General features: G+C 40.0%; 1 protein-coding gene across 3 annotated transcripts in view; it reads right to left on the bottom strand.

Moving 5' to 3' along the window:
* Positions 1-976: 976 nt before the first annotated feature.
* The window catches only part of LOC142849899 (cytochrome P450 3A11-like), a 130,602-nt gene continuing 113,484 nt past the window's right edge, over positions 977-18,094 (bottom strand). For all 3 annotated transcript variants that reach the window (XM_075972734.1, XM_075972744.1, XM_075972725.1), the window contains exons 5-13: positions 13,851-13,964; positions 13,674-13,762; positions 13,237-13,385; positions 8,567-8,694; positions 7,594-7,663; positions 5,550-5,710; positions 4,547-4,773; positions 3,912-4,074; positions 977-1,180 (exon numbers count right to left, since the gene is read on the bottom strand). In XM_075972734.1, coding sequence (XP_075828849.1) covers positions 1,085-1,180; positions 3,912-4,074; positions 4,547-4,773; positions 5,550-5,710; positions 7,594-7,663; positions 8,567-8,694; positions 13,237-13,385; positions 13,674-13,762; positions 13,851-13,964 — 1,197 coding nt within the window. In that variant the 3' untranslated portion in view covers positions 977-1,084. The remainder of the gene's footprint in view (positions 1,181-3,911; positions 4,075-4,546; positions 4,774-5,549; positions 5,711-7,593; positions 7,664-8,566; positions 8,695-13,236; positions 13,386-13,673; positions 13,763-13,850; positions 13,965-18,094) is intronic.

The following is an 18,094-nucleotide window of genomic DNA, read 5'->3' as shown; positions in this document are numbered from 1 at the left end:
AGTTATTCTAGGCCTTAGCTAAAGTTGTTTGCCTCAATGTTGCAAATGTAACTTTGGGTGATTGCCCAGGTAGCCAGTTGTCTCTGTGATTCGTTGCATGTTTTGGAAGTTGTTTGATTGCACTTCCTACTTACTCAAATAACATTGTTTCCCTTCTCAGATCTTTGATAGGGTAGAAAACTATATAAATGTAGTTACTTTTCACTCATGACTTGTCCAAGTTATTTATTATACAAGACTTAAGCTAGTTAGAATAGGATATTTGCTCTCATTGTATATAATTTTGTAGTAGGTTTGGAACTCTCTTACTTAAACAAAAGAGGGAGGTGCTGCAGGAGTTCCTTCTGCTCCTTTAGCCCATAGCCTTTAAGATACCAGCCCACCTGATGAGAAGCCAAGGACAATGGCACGGGGTTTTGATCCTATGCAATGTGCTGGCTTTGCGGGAGCCTAGCCAGTTTGGATGTTCACCTTCCTAGATATGGACAGAGGGGGGAGGACCTAGGACTTACCACAGGGCAGGGAACCCTGACTGCTCTTTGGACTGGAGAGGGAGGGGGAGAGGAGTGCGAGGAGGGGGAGAAGGGTAGGAGGAGGGGGAGAAGGGTGGGAGGAAGGGGAGGGAAATGGGAGGCTGGGAGGAGGTGGAAACTTGTTTTTTTTTCTTCCTATTCTCAATTAAAAAAAAAGATACCAGCCCACTTGGGCGTGGTCTCGTTGGCTTGCAAAAGCAGTGGTAGCCATGTGCTCCCTCTCTTGCTTCAGACTCGGCTTCTGACAACCAGACTCTTTTCCTGGTCATGCAGGGGGCTGTTGTCCAGGACGGTAATCTGTAAGTTTTCCCCTTTAAATAAGTAACCCTTTTATTAATCATAATTCCAAACTGGTGTGGGATTGTTTTGTGACATTCTCCTTTATTTTGACAATGAGCAAGCTCAATGGATGTATTGAATCCTTAACCATGCACCAAGTCCAGTTGATTAATCCTTATCTTCATCTGTGTTTTATTCATGAAGTAATTTAAAGATTCCAATGTTCTTGGACACCACCTGAAGAGGAACACTGCAGAGTCCTTGAGGGAAAGTCATGCTCCAGTTATGAGCACATCCCGTGGAACAACCTTTAGAACAATGGGTTTTTCTGGTTTAAGAAGTGGTTTTCTGTGTAATTTCAAGGGAATCTGCAACCATGGAAGAAAAAATATTGAGAATCAATGAGTGAGCCAACAACAACCCATATTGAAAGGTAAAAACCATTCAGAATGATGTTTTGAAGGTACATCTAAGCTGCATTTGAGGTCATATGCTTGGTCCATTAGATGGTGAAAACATGCTTCCAAATATGCATAAGGCAATATATTTATTGAGACTCTCTGGTAGACAGGGACTGAGATGAAGCCATGCTTATTTATGTTATTTCAGTTCTACACTACTTTAGAGGAAAACTGTTAAAATTTTTAAACTTTAATTTTTGTTTTGTTTTAATTTTTTCAAAACAGGGTTTCACTCTGTACCTGAGTCTGCCCTACATCTCATTATGTAGACCAGGCAGGCCTTGAAGTCACAGAGATGAGCTCTGCCCGTGTGTGCTGGTATTAAATACATGAGCCACTAAGCCTGGCCAATTTTACATATTTGAGCCTTAGTTACTATGTCATATTGTTTTTTGTAAGTCCTGAAAAGTTATTTTTTGTTTGTTGACATTTGCAAGTTAACCATGAGAGGATACATTTCCACTCTATGAACAGTCCTCACAGCCTAGATCATATGTCACTAGTACAGTGTGTCCATTCAGAGAAGTCTTTAGGAGGACAGATATTTGCTTGCTTTCCTAGCATCTATTATGACTTTGAAAGATGGGGATAAATGAAGAATTCTGAGTCCTCCTGTGTTTTCAGTGGTGCTTTAGTCCTATGCTATTCAGAGACAGAGGGGAGCAGTGGAATAATCTTTTGTTCACAAGAGAAGGGAGGATAACAAAGTTGTCATGGAGACAGAGATGAGTCAAATTTAAGAGGATTGGAGCTTGCCAGAGCATCTGCCTTTGAAAGATGTTCCATTGGCTCTCAAAACTTGAACTTTGCTTTGTCTGTCTATATCTCTGTACATGCTTATGATTTAAATGCTTTAGGGAGAAAGTAGTAAAATAAGTGAGGTTGTGGGTTGACTAATCTACATAACTTCCTTAAACCACAAATCACAGAACAAATATTTCCATTCCTCTCTTCATTCAATAAAACTAATTGACAAAGAGAAGGCACATTTTAAACACACAAATCTCTTAAGTTTTAGCCATACCTTTGCATGAAACAGGAACAAATTGTTCAGGAAAATGCAAATGCTTTCTCTAAATGTCCTATCATATTCTTTTAAAATATTAAGTAGTATACATTTGTTTTCCATGAGGCATAAAAAAGAGATGTGTATAAAATTTATACGCAAGTGTTATCTGTTATTTTAATATTAGTTATGGTGTTTTTATGAAAGAATATTCAAATTGTACGCTCTACTTCAAAACATTTACCAAAGGCTTTCAATGCACAAATTCTCCACAAAGGATCATTGGAGTTGGTGGAAGGAATGATATGAGGTGGTATAGGAAAGATACAGAATCTCCTTCAATACTGAGAGAAAAAGCACAACCAAACTGGAGGCTTTAATGACAAAGTGTTAGCACAGGTGATAAATATAGCCTGCAGAAGCCAAATGTAGAATATAAAGCACATGAGGAAATACATCCAAGAAGAAGATTCATTTGCAGAATTAACAAGAACTTGAATATGGGAGAAGAATATGGAGGAAAAAAGAATACATTGTTTATGGAAACATGACAGATATTTGCTTCTGGTGCAGAGGTCCTGAGAAGTGAGGCAGAACCAGCAATATGTCCCATAAGGTTGAAAATCATCCATAACCAGCAACTTTGTTAAGATTTATTTTTTATTGTATGTGTAGGAATGTTTTACCTGCACATGTGTTTGTATACCACATATGTGCAGTCTCAACGGAAGCCAGAAAAGAACACAAGCAGCCCTGGAAGTGGATTTACAAATGGTTGTTAGCCAACTTTTGTGTACTGGGAAATGAACTCAGGTACTTTGTAAGAGCACCTAGTACGCTTAACCACTGAATCATCACTTGAGCCCTAACATTTATGTTGTAAAATAATGATTCTCAATTTAGCATCACATTGAAAGCCAGAGATGGGCTTTTAAAGCCATGCTCTGGTAAATTATTTTCGGATTTCAGACATGATCTCCAGGAATCATGAATTTCTGTTTTTGCTTCTGATATGGGGTATTCTGTAGCTCCTGCTGGCTTCAAATTCACTATGCAGCCAAGGATTACTTGAATTTCTGATCATCGGGCCTTGTCCTTTTGAGTACAGGGATTGCAGGTATGCTTCCTCAGAGCTGCTTCATGCATTTCTGGGGATGGGAACCAGGTCTTTGTGCATGCCAGGTAAGCACTTTGCCATTTGAGAAATATATATGAGTTGTAAAGTTCCTCAGTGATTCTAATATACAGCCAGTAGTTGACAGGACTGTCAGAGGAGGGCTTCTGTGAGTTCTGGAAGAATAGTGCACCACCCAACAAACATGAAGCCATGATCACTGAACCGCTTTATAGCACATGGCATAACAATTTTCCGAGGACATGACTGGAACTACAAAGAGAACGCACAGAATCCTGTCATACTGCCTGCACTAACTCCTCATAATGCTACAGTTGTACTCTATACTGATTCAGCACCAGAGGCCCCTCAATTCTTCCCTGGATACAAATAAATCATTAGGCCATAAAACAAGTTAGCAAACCTCAAACAAGCAGATTTAATTTTATAAACAGAACCTTCAGTTGAAAAATGTCTCCCATAAAACATTATTTACAGAGATAGTTTTTTTCCCTCACCTGTGTTTCCTTACAAGGCTGGAAGGAGAAGTTCTGCAGGAGTTTAGTGAGAGCGAGTTTCATGTTCATGAGAGCAAACCTCATGCCAATGCAGTTCCTGGGTCCATACCCAAAGGGCATGTACACATAAGGATTAATCCTGCCCTTGTTCTCTTTGCTGAACCTGGAGACACAGAGTAATAACAAGTTAGAAAAGGATAGAAGCATAAGATCTACATCCATGAATTTACCTTCAGACATCTAACCAGACATACAGGGAGAATAGTAAAGGTTCACTGAACTGATTCCTGGTATTTCACTCTGAGAATTGTACACTAAAAGTCCTTTTTGTCCCCCTTGCCCTAAGAAAGTTTCCATATCTGAGTTAAGACAAATGCTTTAGACAGAAAATGTATCCTATGTGCCCACTTGTGTTATGTGGTAGGGATAATGAACCACTGATTGGATCAGAGTTCCAATTTACAGTGGTATTTAATGCCTGATACTGTAAATCTGGAGGTTATATGCACTAGGGTTGAATGTACTACTGTTGTTTTGCTAAGTGGACATGGTATCAAGCTGTCTCATAAGAGACACTACAGTATATACAGCCCAGCACAGTTCATAGTGGGTTCCAACTACTGGAATTTGAGTACCTTTCAGGGCGGAATTCTTCAGGCTCTGGCCAGTACTGTGGGTCACGGTGAAGAGAAAACATTGGTATCATCACTATTGACCCCTTGGGAATAAACACACCACCCATTTCCATATCTTGTTTACAGACTCTCTCAAGTCTGTCAGAAATTGGGTATAATCTGAGGGTTTCACTCAGCACCATGTCGAGGTACTCCATCTCCATCACTTTGTCATAGCTGGGAGGTGCCTGGGAAGAAAGAAAAAGTTTTGTTCTGAGATTTTAGATTACCTTTCAATTGTTCTGTATTGTACTGTTGAGTTCTCAGTAGTCCAAAGTTGAACTGAGCATTGCAAAGGTCATAGGCACTTATAATACATTTTAAAAGATTTTAAAATTGTTTTATTTTATGAGTGCAGCTGTTTTGCCTACATATGTGTATTGTGCCACATAAGCACAATGTCCACAGAAGTCAGGAGAGGGCATCAGATCCTTTGTGTCTGACATTATATACAGTTGAGGGTTGCCATTTGGGTACTGGGAATCAAACCTGGATGGATTTTCTGAAAGAGCAGCCAACGCTCTTAACCATTGAGCTATCTATCCAGTCTCTTACAGAATGGTTAGAATGACTATCACTTGGGCTTTAAAGATATCTCAATTTATGAATTGTCTAGTATGCAATCCTGAGTTCAGATACATATCATTCATAAAGCCAGACATAGTGGCTAACATCTATAATCCCAGCAGGGTGGGGGAAGGGACAGAGACAGGGCATGCCTGGTGATCCTTATCCAGACTGCCTAACCAATTTGATGATCTACAGATTCGGTGAGAATACCTGTGTCAAAAACCATGGTGGAGAGTGATTTAGAAAAATACCCAGTACAGGTCTATGATCTATGCATACACACTTCACACACACACACACACACACACACACACACACACACACACACACACAGCATTTTTTGTGAAAAGAAGGTATGTCTTCTTCTCTTCTATTCCAAACACCATCCATTCACCTTATTGGGCAGAGCCACATCGATCTCCTCCTGCAGTTTCTTCTGGATATCAGGGTGAGTAGCCAGTAAATACAGGGCAAAGGCAAGGGTGCTGCTGGTGGTTTCGTAGCCACCAAAAATAAAAATAACTGACTGGGCCATGATTTCTGCGTCAGACAGAACTGAAAGGAAGAAAAATTTCAGGAAAGTCAGGTCAGGGTGTACCAACACAGAAGAGATAAGGAGATAATCAAACAAGGCTCCTGTTTTGCTAGAGAGACATATGGAGAAGTCACTCAGTCACCCTGGGACCGTTATCACGTTGACATCTATGTGACAGCTAAAGAAGGAAAAGATTGATTCAGTCAGGATGTCCCAAGGTTTATGCTATGTTCATCCTCATCATCAGTGGGCAGTTTCAAGACATATAGCATATTCTGTTTTTAGGATTTATTTTTATTTTTTATTTATATATATTTGTGTCTGTCTGGGAGTTTTGGTTGACTTTCAACTAAGTCTTTATTGTACTCTTGAGTTGTCAGTAGATGCAAAGTTGAACTTAGCATAACAAAGGATCTAGGCATTTACAACACATTTTAATGAATTTTTAAGTTGTTTTAGTTTATGTGTGTAGGTGTTTTTTCTACATATATGTTTGTGTATGTGTATTTGTGTCTGTGGATGGGTGCCATGTGTGTGTTTTGTGTGGCTATGGTGTCTAGGAGAGTGCATCTGATTCCCTAGATATGGAGTTTTAGAAAATTGTGAGCTTTCAGAGGCAGGTGCTGGGAACTGAACTCCAGTCCTTTGCCATAGGTTAAGAATTTTAATTAATATACTTTCTGTGATCGGGGGAGGGGGAGGGAAATGGGAGGCGGTGGCGAAGAGGAGGCAGAAATCCTTAATAAATAAATAAATTAAAAAAAAACAAAAAAAGAATTTTAATTAATTCATTAAACATTTCCACTTCCTCCCATTTCCCTCCCATTTCTCCCACTCCTCCTTACCTCCCTCTACAATCCTAAAAGAAGTCAGGGTGTACTGCCCTGTGGGAAGTCCAAGGCCCTCCCACTTCCATCCAGGTCTAGGAAGGTATGTATCCAAACAGACTAGGTTCCCAAAAGCAAGCACATGCAGTAGAATCAAAACCTGGTGTCATTATCATTGGCTTCTCAGTCAGCCCTCATTGTCAGCCACATTCAGAGAGTCCGGTTTGATCACATTCTTGTTCAGTCCCAGTCCAGCTGGCCTTGGTTAGTTCCCATTAGATCAGTCACACCATATCCGTGGGTGGACACACCCCTCACGGTCCTGACTTCCTTTCTCATATTCTTCCTCCTTCTGCTCAACTAGACCTTGGGAGCTCAGTCCAATGTTCCACTGTGGGTCTCTGTCTCTATCTCCATCCGTCACCAGATGAAATGTCTATGGTGATATGCAAGATATTCATCAGTGTGGCTATGGGAGAATGCCAGTTTAGGCACCCTCTCCACTGCATATCACCATAGAACCTTCATCTGGTGATGGATTGAGATAGAGACAGAGACCCTCATTGGAGCACTGGCCTCAGCTCCCAAGGTCCAGATGATGAGCAGAAGGAGGGAGAACATGAACAAGAAATTCAGGACCACGAGGGGAGCGTTCATCCACGGAGATGGTGTGACTGATCTAATGGGAGCTCAACAAGGCCAGCTGGACGATCTGAATGTGGCTGACAATGAGGGTTGACTGAGAAGCTAATTATAATGGCACAGGATTTTGATTCTATTGCATGTGCTTGCTTTTGGGAGCCTAATCTGTTTGGATACACACCTCCTAGACCTGGATGGAGGTGAGAGGGCCATGAACTTCCCACAGGGCAGGACACCCTGCCTTCTCTTAAGACTGGAAAGGGAGGGGGACGGTGGTTAACGGGAGTGGGAGGGAAATGGGAGGAGTGGAGGAGGTTTACATTTTTAATAAGTAATTAAAATATAATAAAAAAGAAAACCTTCCCACTCATTTTCTGAGCGATGAACACTCACTGAGAACTTCCTCGTCCATAGACCAAGGAGTCCTTGGTTACCTTTATGAGATTCTTTGTCTTTGGAATTATTTTGAGTGTTCATCATCAGCTGAAGAAAATCCACTCTGTGCTGGAAGCAAAAGAGAAGTTGCAAAAATAGAAGGTCAATCGTAAGGTCAGAGGTCAGAGGTAGATCAGGAGTGCAGAAGCTCACCCTTCTTTCTGAGAATGTAGCTTCCTTAAATTCACACGTGGTTAGTCTTGCTTGATTTCTTAAAGAACAGAAGGAACTGTAGCTGAACCCAGAAGCAATCCAGCTATTTATAAACACTTTACAATAAATTACAATAGATACAATTTTAAACAATAGCATTGATTTTTGAAAATGTTTTGGTAGGAGATGAAAATAGTATTTCCCTTGTTTTAATCAGTTTTATCTGTCCCTAGAGATTTTCATAGATGTATACAATGAGATATAGTCATACCCATCCCATCATTTCCTCCATTTGATTCTTCTAGATCCCTTGTAACATTTCTTCATCCAAACTTCATGACCCCCTTTTTTTATAACCCACTGAGTCCAAGTGCTGCCCATATGTCCCTGTATGTGGGGTCATTCACTGGTGGATGAGAAACCTATTGGTGGTTATACCCTCTCTCTGCAGCCATTAAGTGCCAAGAATTCCCACGGAGGTGCAGCATTTGGAGAGGTCCTTCCTCATCTATGTTGGAGATTTGGTGGTGTTAGCTTGTGCTGGTCCTGTGCCTTGCCATTTTTTCTTAATTTTAATCCTTACAAAGGGCACTCTTCATTTTATTTGTTTTGCTAAGGGTTAATTCCTGACTTATTCTCAACCAGTGTTTCAAAATTCCAAATTTTCCTCTCCCAGAAATAAAAATAGCCATTTTCTCCCTCTAAATATAACCTTTTCTATCTACTTTTATTGATAGATGAAGTGAAACACACAGCTCACATGTTCACAGCCCAACATATTACAAACCCTGTACCACTCAGGAGACCATCACTTTTTACCTTCTCATCAGCGTTCAGCCGGTTTTCCTTCATTCTATCCACAAATTTTTTGAAGAATGCTATCGAATCCTTTGGGTATCTGGAGACATTTAACAACTCATATATTGGTGTAAGAAATGGAAAGAGTACTGGAAAGGATAGACAAATAATAAATTTTAGTGAAAATACAGGTGTTATGTAGTGAAATCATGAAACAATCTAAAGAATAAGTCGTCAGTGTCTCAACCAAACCATTCTCTCTGTGACGTTGCTCACACTGGGTCACCACCATAATGCTCCTTCTGCATTGAAGAGTAGTGAAAGGAACAATTCTGACTCTTGGATTTAACTCTGCTCCTGTAGTTTGTGTGGATCCAAAATATAGACAGGTCCATTGACATGGTTCAAGAGCTAACAGGACCTGCAGAAAAGCCTAACAACCTGAGTTTGATCCCTGCATCCCACACTGTGGAAGTAGAGAACCAACACATGCCATATAAACACCAAAGCACATGTCCACACACATAGACAAATAAATCAATAAATTTCTTCTTAAGCTAATAAATAAACAAGTAGAAAAATATGTAGATTTCTTATTAGCTGATAAGTGTAAAGAAAGAACAGCCAAGATAGCATTTGTTTTTCAGCTGGCATGATACAAACAACACTAGTACCAGAAAGGATATTTGGATAATCAGATGTCTGTGCAAATTAATTATAAATATCCTTATCATATAATAATATTACTAAATAACCAACAGTTCAAGAAATCCAGCAGGAGACTGGAAAATTTATGGAGATATTGTTTTGTGGCAGAGTACTTGGCTAGCATGTGTGAGATCTTGTGATCTTCTTCAAATAGCAAAAGAATACAAAATGTCTTGAGAGAGTATGAAAAAAGATAAAGCAAGACCATATAGAGAAAAGGTGCAGAGAGGCTTATGTTGCAGGATAATCTTTTTGTACACTGTGAAGATGTGTCTCTTCTAAGGCACTTTTTGATTGGCCTAATAAAGAACTGAATGGCCAATGACTAGGCAGAACTTCCAGTAGGAGAGAGGCACTCTGGCAAGAAGAGAGGTGTAATTCACCAGCAAGATGTGGGGTCAGAGGGTTGGAATTGGGAGTTAGATGTACATATGGAGCATAGGTAATGAACCATGTGGTAGAAGGTGGTTTAATAGAAATGGATTAATTTAAGTTATAAGAGCTAGTGGGAAACAAGTCTAAACTAAGGCCAAGCTTTCATAATTAATAAGAAGTCTCCATGTCTTTATTTGTGTTCTGGCCGTCCAAATAATTTCCACGGGGATGCCCCCAGCTAGGTCCTTGGACAGCAGAGGAGAGGGTACCTGAATGGTCCTTGCCCCACTATCACGCTGATGATTATCTCGAATATCACCATAGAATCTTTGTCCAGCGACGGATGGAGATAGAGGCAGAGACCCTCATCAGAGGAACGACTGAGCTCCCAAGGTTCAGTTGAAGGCAGAAGAAAGGAGAAGACGAGCAAAGAATCAGGACCGCGAGGAGTTGCTCCACGAATTAAGGCAGTGGCCCTGTTCTAATGGGAGCTCACCAAATCCAGCTGGACTGGGTGTGAATGAGCATGTGATCAAACTAGACTCTCTGATTGTGGCTGACAATGGGTGCTGACTGAGAAGCCATTGATAAAGGCACCGGGACTTGTTTTTACGCCATGTTCTGGCTTTTTGGGACCCTAGTCTATATGGATGCACATTCCCTAGGCCTGGATATAGGGGGGAGGGCCTGGACTTCCTACAGGACAGGGTTCCCTGTCTCTCTCAAGCAAGGTGGGAGAGGGAAGAGAAGGTGTGGGCGAGCAGGAGGGGTTTGGGAGGAGGGAAGGAACGTAAATATTTGAATGGAAAGACTAAAATTAAATAAATATATAAAAAGAAAAAAAATCTAGGGAAAGGCTTACAGCCTTAATTTTGTGAAAATATTTATTTATTTATTTTGTTTACAGTAGTCTGTCTGCATGTGTGCCTGCAGGCCAGAAGAGGGCACTAGATTTCATTACAGATGGTTGTAAACCACCATGTGGTTGCTGGGAATTGAATTCAGGGCCTCTGGAAGAACAATCAGTGCTCTTAACCTCTAAGCCATCTCCCTAGCCCCACAACCTTAATTTTTTAAATCTCAAATATCAGACTTTACAGTGTAAAATAAAATTTTAAAACACTAACTCCAGGGCAGGAGAGATGACTCATTGGTAAAATACTTGCTGTGCAAGCACCAGATCTGAGTTTGATACCCAGCACCTCTGTAAAGCCAAGGTCAAAGACAGGTGACCAAACTCAGATAGAAAAGAAGAGCACATGATTTCCCTCAGTTCCAGAGTCTAGCCTATAATGAAAAATGCAAATATGTGAAAGGTACAAGTGTGGATATGGGATAATGCTCAAAAGGAGACAAGGAGAGGATGATACTTGGTGTTGAGGATGGAATGTAGGGAAAAGGACACAAGAGCTGTGTATGGAAAAGTAATTGACAGAGAAAATATTAAAAACCCCAAAGAAACACCACTGCTAACTGTACCCAGCACATACACACACAAATAATTAGTATAGGACCTGGAGTGATTGCTCAACAGTTAGAACTGACTGCACTTGCAGAGGACCAAGATTTGATTCCCAACACCCATGTGGCTGCTCTTAACCATGCATAACTCCAATTCCAGGAGATTTAATTCCCTTTTATGGTCTAGGCAGGCCCTTAATTCATATGGTACACATATGTGTAGGTAAAACATCCAATCACATAAAATAAAAATAAATAAATCTTTAAAAAATGTTAAAATAATTCAGCTATGTGAGAGAGATGATCTAAAAGCAGACATTAATATATCTAGCTTAGGTTTTTAATTGCATTAGGATTAAGGAAATTCTAATCAAAACCACAGGTCCAGCCTGCAGCATATCCACTAAGCAGCAATGATCAAAGTCATAGGAGAGCCAAGTGTTGGGTGGGACATGGGGAACTTGGAACTCTCCTGCATTTCCAGAAGACATAGAAAAAGCTGCATCTACTGTGGAAAACATATGTTTAGTTGTTTAATATGTTAAAATGGAGTTACTTTGTAATGCAGGAATGACAATTCTAAATATATCCCAAAACACATATTTAAACGTAACCTTGTATGAAATGCTCATGGCAGCAAAAATCTTGGCAAACATACAAAACTAACTGCAATGTCTATAAACTAATATAGAATATTACTCATTCATAGAATAGGAGACAGTTACAGTAGTGTCACTTAATAGTGTTCTAAATGACAGAGGCCTGTCACAGAGACTGCATAGTCTATGATCCCATGATGTGAAATACTCAGAATATGTAAATATAGGGAAAGTAAATTGGTGGTTGCTTAGGTCAAGGCTGATTGAAGGATGATTGTTCAAATGTGCAGCATGGCTAGAACAGAGTCCTCTGCAGTTGACATTGGTATCAGACCATGTGGATATTCAGTCGGTGCAGACCCCAGAGTGATCAAAGTACAGAGAATAAGTGACTGGTGAGTGCTGAGTCCTACATGGAGCATTTTTATCAACACCCCCATGACTCCAGGCTGAAGGAACATCATGAAAAGAGATGTGGGGGTAAAGTAAGAGCCGGGACAGGTGGTGTGATGATGTGGGATTCTGTTCTGTGTGCTATGAATGTTTTATTACCGTCGGTTAATAAAGAAGCTTCTCTGGGCCTATGGCAGGGCAGAATATAGCCAGATGTGAAATCTGAACAGAGATATATAGAGAGGGTAGGCGGAGTCAGGGAGATGCCATGTATGTGCCAAAGGAGACAGACCCTGGAACTTTACCTGGTAAGCCACAGCCTTGTAGTGAAATACAGAATAATAGAAATGGGCTAATTTAAGATGTAAGAGCTAACTAATAAGAAGCTAGAGCTAATAGGCCAGGAAGTAATGTAATTAATATGGTTTCTGTGTCATTACTTGAATCTGTGTGGTCAGGAAACAAAGAAGTAGTCTCTGTTTACAGTGTGATATACCATATCCTAGACATGGCCTGGCCCACTCTCGATCTGATCACCTACATGAGATCACACCAATAATACTGGTCAACATCCTAGGAGGCAGAGATTGCTGGACTTACAGTTTGGCCAAAACAAGGGATGGGACATTAAATTGAGAGAAAGATGTGTTGGTGTATCTAGGGGAAGTGGGGGTGAGAATTAGGGGAGATTATACCTTTATATATAATAAATATATATTTATTTAAATATATATCATAAAGATTGTATACCTTTATGATATTGTCAAAGGATAAATAATAGAATTCTAAAATAAAGAGAACAGTATCTTAAGCCTTTAATCCCAACACCCAGGAGGCTGAGGTAATGGGATCACTGTAAGTTCAAGGCCAGCCTGGTCTACACAGCAACTTTCAGGCAAGTTGAGATACCCAGTGATACTCTCTCTAAAAGAAAATTAAGTTCAGAAACAAAAGTAAGGCAATACATGTCTTTGTGCCTTAAATATTTGATTGTGCCTTTATATACAACATGATAAGTTTGTGAATTACATGTCAGGTGAATTATATACCAATAGAGCTGTTAGCATTGTTAAGTGTGGAAGAGAAAGGCTGAATTTCAAACATGGCCACAGACAAGTGCACTTGGTCAAAAGGAAGAAGAACCACCATACATACCTATTGACATAAGTAATGGACTAAAAAAATCTAATTTTAATAGCTTCTTGGTCTTTTCCATAAAAGGATCATTTGGGTTGTTGAGGGAATCGACGTTCACACCAAATGCCGTGCTCGTAATGACATCCAAGCTGTAGGCCCCTAACACTCTGAGGAGATAAAGATGTGGGAATTTACTACATTCAGAAAGAAGCTTGAAATAATTTATATTCTTGGGCAAGACTGGTGAAACCACCCCAGTTGGCCAAGCACCTTCTACTATCCACCCTTTACCCTTGCGACCTTGATACTGTCACATTTCTTTCTCAACTGTACATTTGTCACCCTGTGTCTAAAAGGGAAGAAGGAGCAGCTGGACATGTGAGACACACAGGATGGCCCTTCTGCCCCTGCTTCCCTTTCTTTCCCAGAACCACAGTGGATGTACCACTACTCACTCTTTCAAGGTAAGAGGCTTGCCTTTCTCTGCCTCTCTTCTCAAGTATTTTACCAAAATATCTGCGTAGTGTTCAATGATGGGGAACATCTAGGCACAAAACACAAAGGCACCTATGGTTGTTAGGTGTGGAGACTCAAGTTACACAAACATTTCAACTAACAGTCCTTTTAGTCACCTCTTTGAGTTTTCCACTGGTGAAGGTGGGAGACAGCAAGGCTCGAATTCTCTTCCACTCCTCATCCTTAGCTGATGAGACGGCTTTACTCATTATCCCCACTGGGCCAAAATCCTAGAGTCAAAAAATATAAATATTGTTCTCTGTAAGTCTAGACCTTACTATGGTTGCAAAGTGCTAGGGGCATATTGGTTTATAACAATTTGTTTGTGACTATTTATTATAGATCAAGCCTCATCCTACATGCAAAAATGGTCAGAATTTCCTCACAATCTTTAAGACATTGGGTGCTCACTGGGCTGCCTGTTGAACTTTTAAACATTTTTATTCCACGATCCTTGTAAATTTAAATCTCCCTGTGGTTTAAAAATTAGTTCCAGGGATGGGGAGCGGTTAGCGAAGTCATGAACAAAACATAGTAGACTCCAGAGTAATGTAGATGGCAAATGGCTTGGGGACAAATAGAAAGTGAACTTTGTATCACACAAGTTCTCCAGCTCTATGTTTACAGCATAGGCAATGTGAAAATTGATGCTTTGTTATGGTTTGTGATCGTGTGTGCATATGCATGCTCATGTATGTGTTTGTCTGTGTCTGTATGTGTGTGTGTCTAGAGTGGAACACTGGTGTGCATTCTCAGTTGGAGAACAGAGATCTGACATCTTCCTCTATACCGCTACTGTCTTTTTTTAGGCTGGGTGTCTCAATGAATACAGAATGGTCTGGTTTGGCTAGAGTAGCCATTCAGCAAGTTCCTAGGACTCACCTATTTCCAAATACTGCTCAGAAATAACATATACGTGCTGCTCTGTCCAGGTTTTATGTTGGTGACCTACACTCAGGTCCTTTACCGATAGAGTTATTTCCCTAGCCTGAGATACTTAGAGGATTTGATCTTTGGGTTTTTTTTTAGATTTATTTTAGTATTGTGTATATGTATGTATGCATGTGTGTATGAAAGTATGTACGTATGTATGCAGTGTAATCAGAGGTCAGAGGAGGTAGTTGGATCTCCTAAAGCAGGAGTTACAGGTGATTTGAGCTGCTGGATGTAGATGTAGGCAACCAATCCCCCATCCTCTTTTAGAACTTTCAGCCACTATGTCATCTCTCTAGACTCTGGTTTATTTGGTTTGGGGGTTGTTTGTTTAGGAATAGCGTTATAAGAAATAATTTTCCCTAATTTTGCTTCAGCGATAAAAGGAAAATATAATTCTATTTCCATGGTGGCAACTTTATTCTATTTTCCACATTTATACTTTATACTAACGTTGAGTTTCCCAATTGCCCTTATATTAAAGCACTCAACACAACAGGAAGAAGTGGAACTGTCTTCCCTTAATGAAGGGCAGCAGTTTCAACTAAGCCTTCAGCCAGCTTCACCACATGACCAAAAGCTGAATGAGGACCAGAGAGATAGCTCAGTAGGTAAATGTGCTTGCTGCCAAGCCCAACAACCTGAGTTCGTTCACCAGGATGCAGGGGGTAGAAAGAGGGAACCACAAGGTTTCTCCAGACAGAACAGTGGGATAGCCATGATTTAAAAAGAGACAACATTGAACTAAGTATCATACCTCACAATAATTTACCATAAATAAAATTATATATTTAAGAGCTAATCTCAAATGATATTTTTTTACACAAGAAAACCCACACAAAAGGGCCAGGTGACTAGTCATCAACTTGACACTGTCCACATAATACACTGAGAAGGAAAATTGATACAAAACGAGAGAAGAAGGCAGGCTGTATATGGAGGGCAAGGAGCCGCCCTCTATTATGTGTGTTTGCCACTGCATGGATCTAGACTTGTGAAAAACTGCACCATATCACACAGATATAAGAAAGGACCCATGAGTTCTATTCCTGAAGACCTTTCTGAGGGGTGAGAGGGATCTTGGCCCCCGGCAGGAACCAGGAAACAGAGCAAGGGCATTTTGTAAGAGGAGCCTCTGGCCAGGAGGGGAACCTGAACCAGTTTTAAAAGACCCCTTAGATAGCATCGATAGGAGGAGATGGGCAGGCGCCAAGGAAAGAATTCACCCAATAATCTGAAAAACAACATGAAAACACCAGAACCCAACGATCTTACAACAGAAGGTCTCCAACACCATAACACAGAAGAAGTGGAAAAAATTGACTTTATGAAAGCTGTAGAGTCCCTTAAACAACATGTGAAAAATGCCCTTATAGAAATAGATGAGAAGTATAACGAAAAATTTGAAGAAATGAGTAAATACGTACATAATACCTTGGGAAACCAAGAAAGAACGATCAAACAGGTAATGGAAACAGTTCAAGAATTGAAAACTGAAATGGAAGCAAGGAAGAAAACACAAACTGAGGACCAGCTGGATATGGAAAATCTAGGTCAACGAGCAGAGCCTACAGAAACAAGCATAATCAATAGAATACAAGAAATAGAAGAAAGAATCTCAGATTCTGAGGACACCATAGAGAAAATAAACGCTTTGATCAAGGAAAACTGCAAAGCCAACAAATTCTCATCACAAAACATTCAGGAAATATGGGACACAATAAAAAGACCAAATTTAAGAATAATAGGAATAGAAGAAGGAGAAGAGTCACAGCTCAAAGGCCCAGAAAATATATTCAACAAAATTATGGAAGAAAACTTTCCCAACATAAAGAAAGATATTCCTTTGAATATTCAAGAAGCATACAGAACACCAAACAGACTGGATCAAAGGAAAACATCTCCTCGCCATATAATAATCAAAACACAAAATATACAGGTTAAAGAAAGAATACTAAGAGCTGCAAAGGAAAAAGGCCAACTTACTTATAAAGGTAAACCGATCAGACTTACACCTGATTTCTCTATGGAAACAATGAAAGCTAGAAGGTCCTGGATAGAAGTACTGCAGAAGTTAAGAGACCATGGATGCAAGCCCAGACTACTATACCCAGCCAAGCTTTCGTTCACTATAAATGGAGAAATCAAGACATTCCAGGATAAAAACAAATTTAAACAATACGTAGCCACGAATCCAGCCCTACAGAAAGTAATAGAAGGAAAATCGCAACCAAAGGAATCCAACATTGCCAACACTGCTTACAATAACTCAGGCATCTAGCGAACCTTCACTAGCACAACTCAAAGAAGGGAGACACACAAATTCTACTTCCAAAAACAATAAGAATATCTGGCGTAAACAACCACTGGTCATTAATATCACTTAATATTAATCGTCTCAGTTCACCTATAAAAGGGAACAGGCTAAGAGATTGGATACGAAAACAGGATCCAACATTCTGCTGTTTACAAGAAACACATCTCAACCACAAAGACAGGCATCTACTCAGAGTAAAGGGCTGGGAAAAGATCTTTCAAGCAAATGGTCCTAAGAAAAAAGCAGGTGTGGCCATATTAATTTCTAACAAAACTGACTTCAAACTAAAATCAATCAGAAGAGATCGAGATGGACACTTTATACTCATAACAGGAAAAATTTGTCAGGATGAAGTCTCAATCCTGAATATTTACGCCCCTTATATAAAAGCACCCACATATGTAAAAGAAATATTACTAAAACTCAAGGCAGACATCAAACCACACACACTAGTAGTAGGAGACTTCAATACACCTCTCTCAGTAATGGACAGGTCAATCAGACAGAAACCTAATAGAGAAGTAAGAGAACTACTGGAGGTAATGAAGCAAATGGACTTAACAGACATCTATAGAACATTCCACCCAAATAGGAAAGAATATACCTTCTTCTCTGCAGCCCATGGAACCTTCTCAAAAATTGACCACATACTCGGAAACAAAGGAAACCTCCACAGATACAAAAAAATATCAGTGTCCACCTGTGTCTTATCAGATCACCACGGATTAAAGTTAGAATTCAACAACAATCCTACCTCCAGAAAGCCGACAAACTTATGGAAACTGAACAGTCAACTACTGAACCACACCTGGGTCAAGGAAGATATCAAGAAAGAAATTAAAGTCTTCCTTGAATTTAATGAAAATAAAGGGACAACACACTCAAACCTATGGGACACTATGAAATCAGTGCTAGGAGGAAAGTTCATAGCACTAAGTGCCCACTTAAAGAAAACAGAGAAAGCATACATCGGAGACTTAACAGCACACCTGAAAGCTTTAGAAAAAAAAGAAGCAGATGCGCCCAGGAGGAGTAGAAGACAAGAAATAATCAAACTGAGGGCTGAAATCAACAAAATAGAAACGCAGAAAACAGTCCAAAGAATCAATG

This window comes from Microtus pennsylvanicus, chromosome 1, assembly GCF_037038515.1.
Source record: "Microtus pennsylvanicus isolate mMicPen1 chromosome 1, mMicPen1.hap1, whole genome shotgun sequence".
In the NCBI taxonomy this organism is placed as follows: domain Eukaryota; kingdom Metazoa; phylum Chordata; class Mammalia; order Rodentia; family Cricetidae; genus Microtus; species Microtus pennsylvanicus.
The sequence above is the reverse complement of the archived record's forward strand: the minus strand, read 5'-3'. Positions and strand labels throughout refer to the sequence as shown.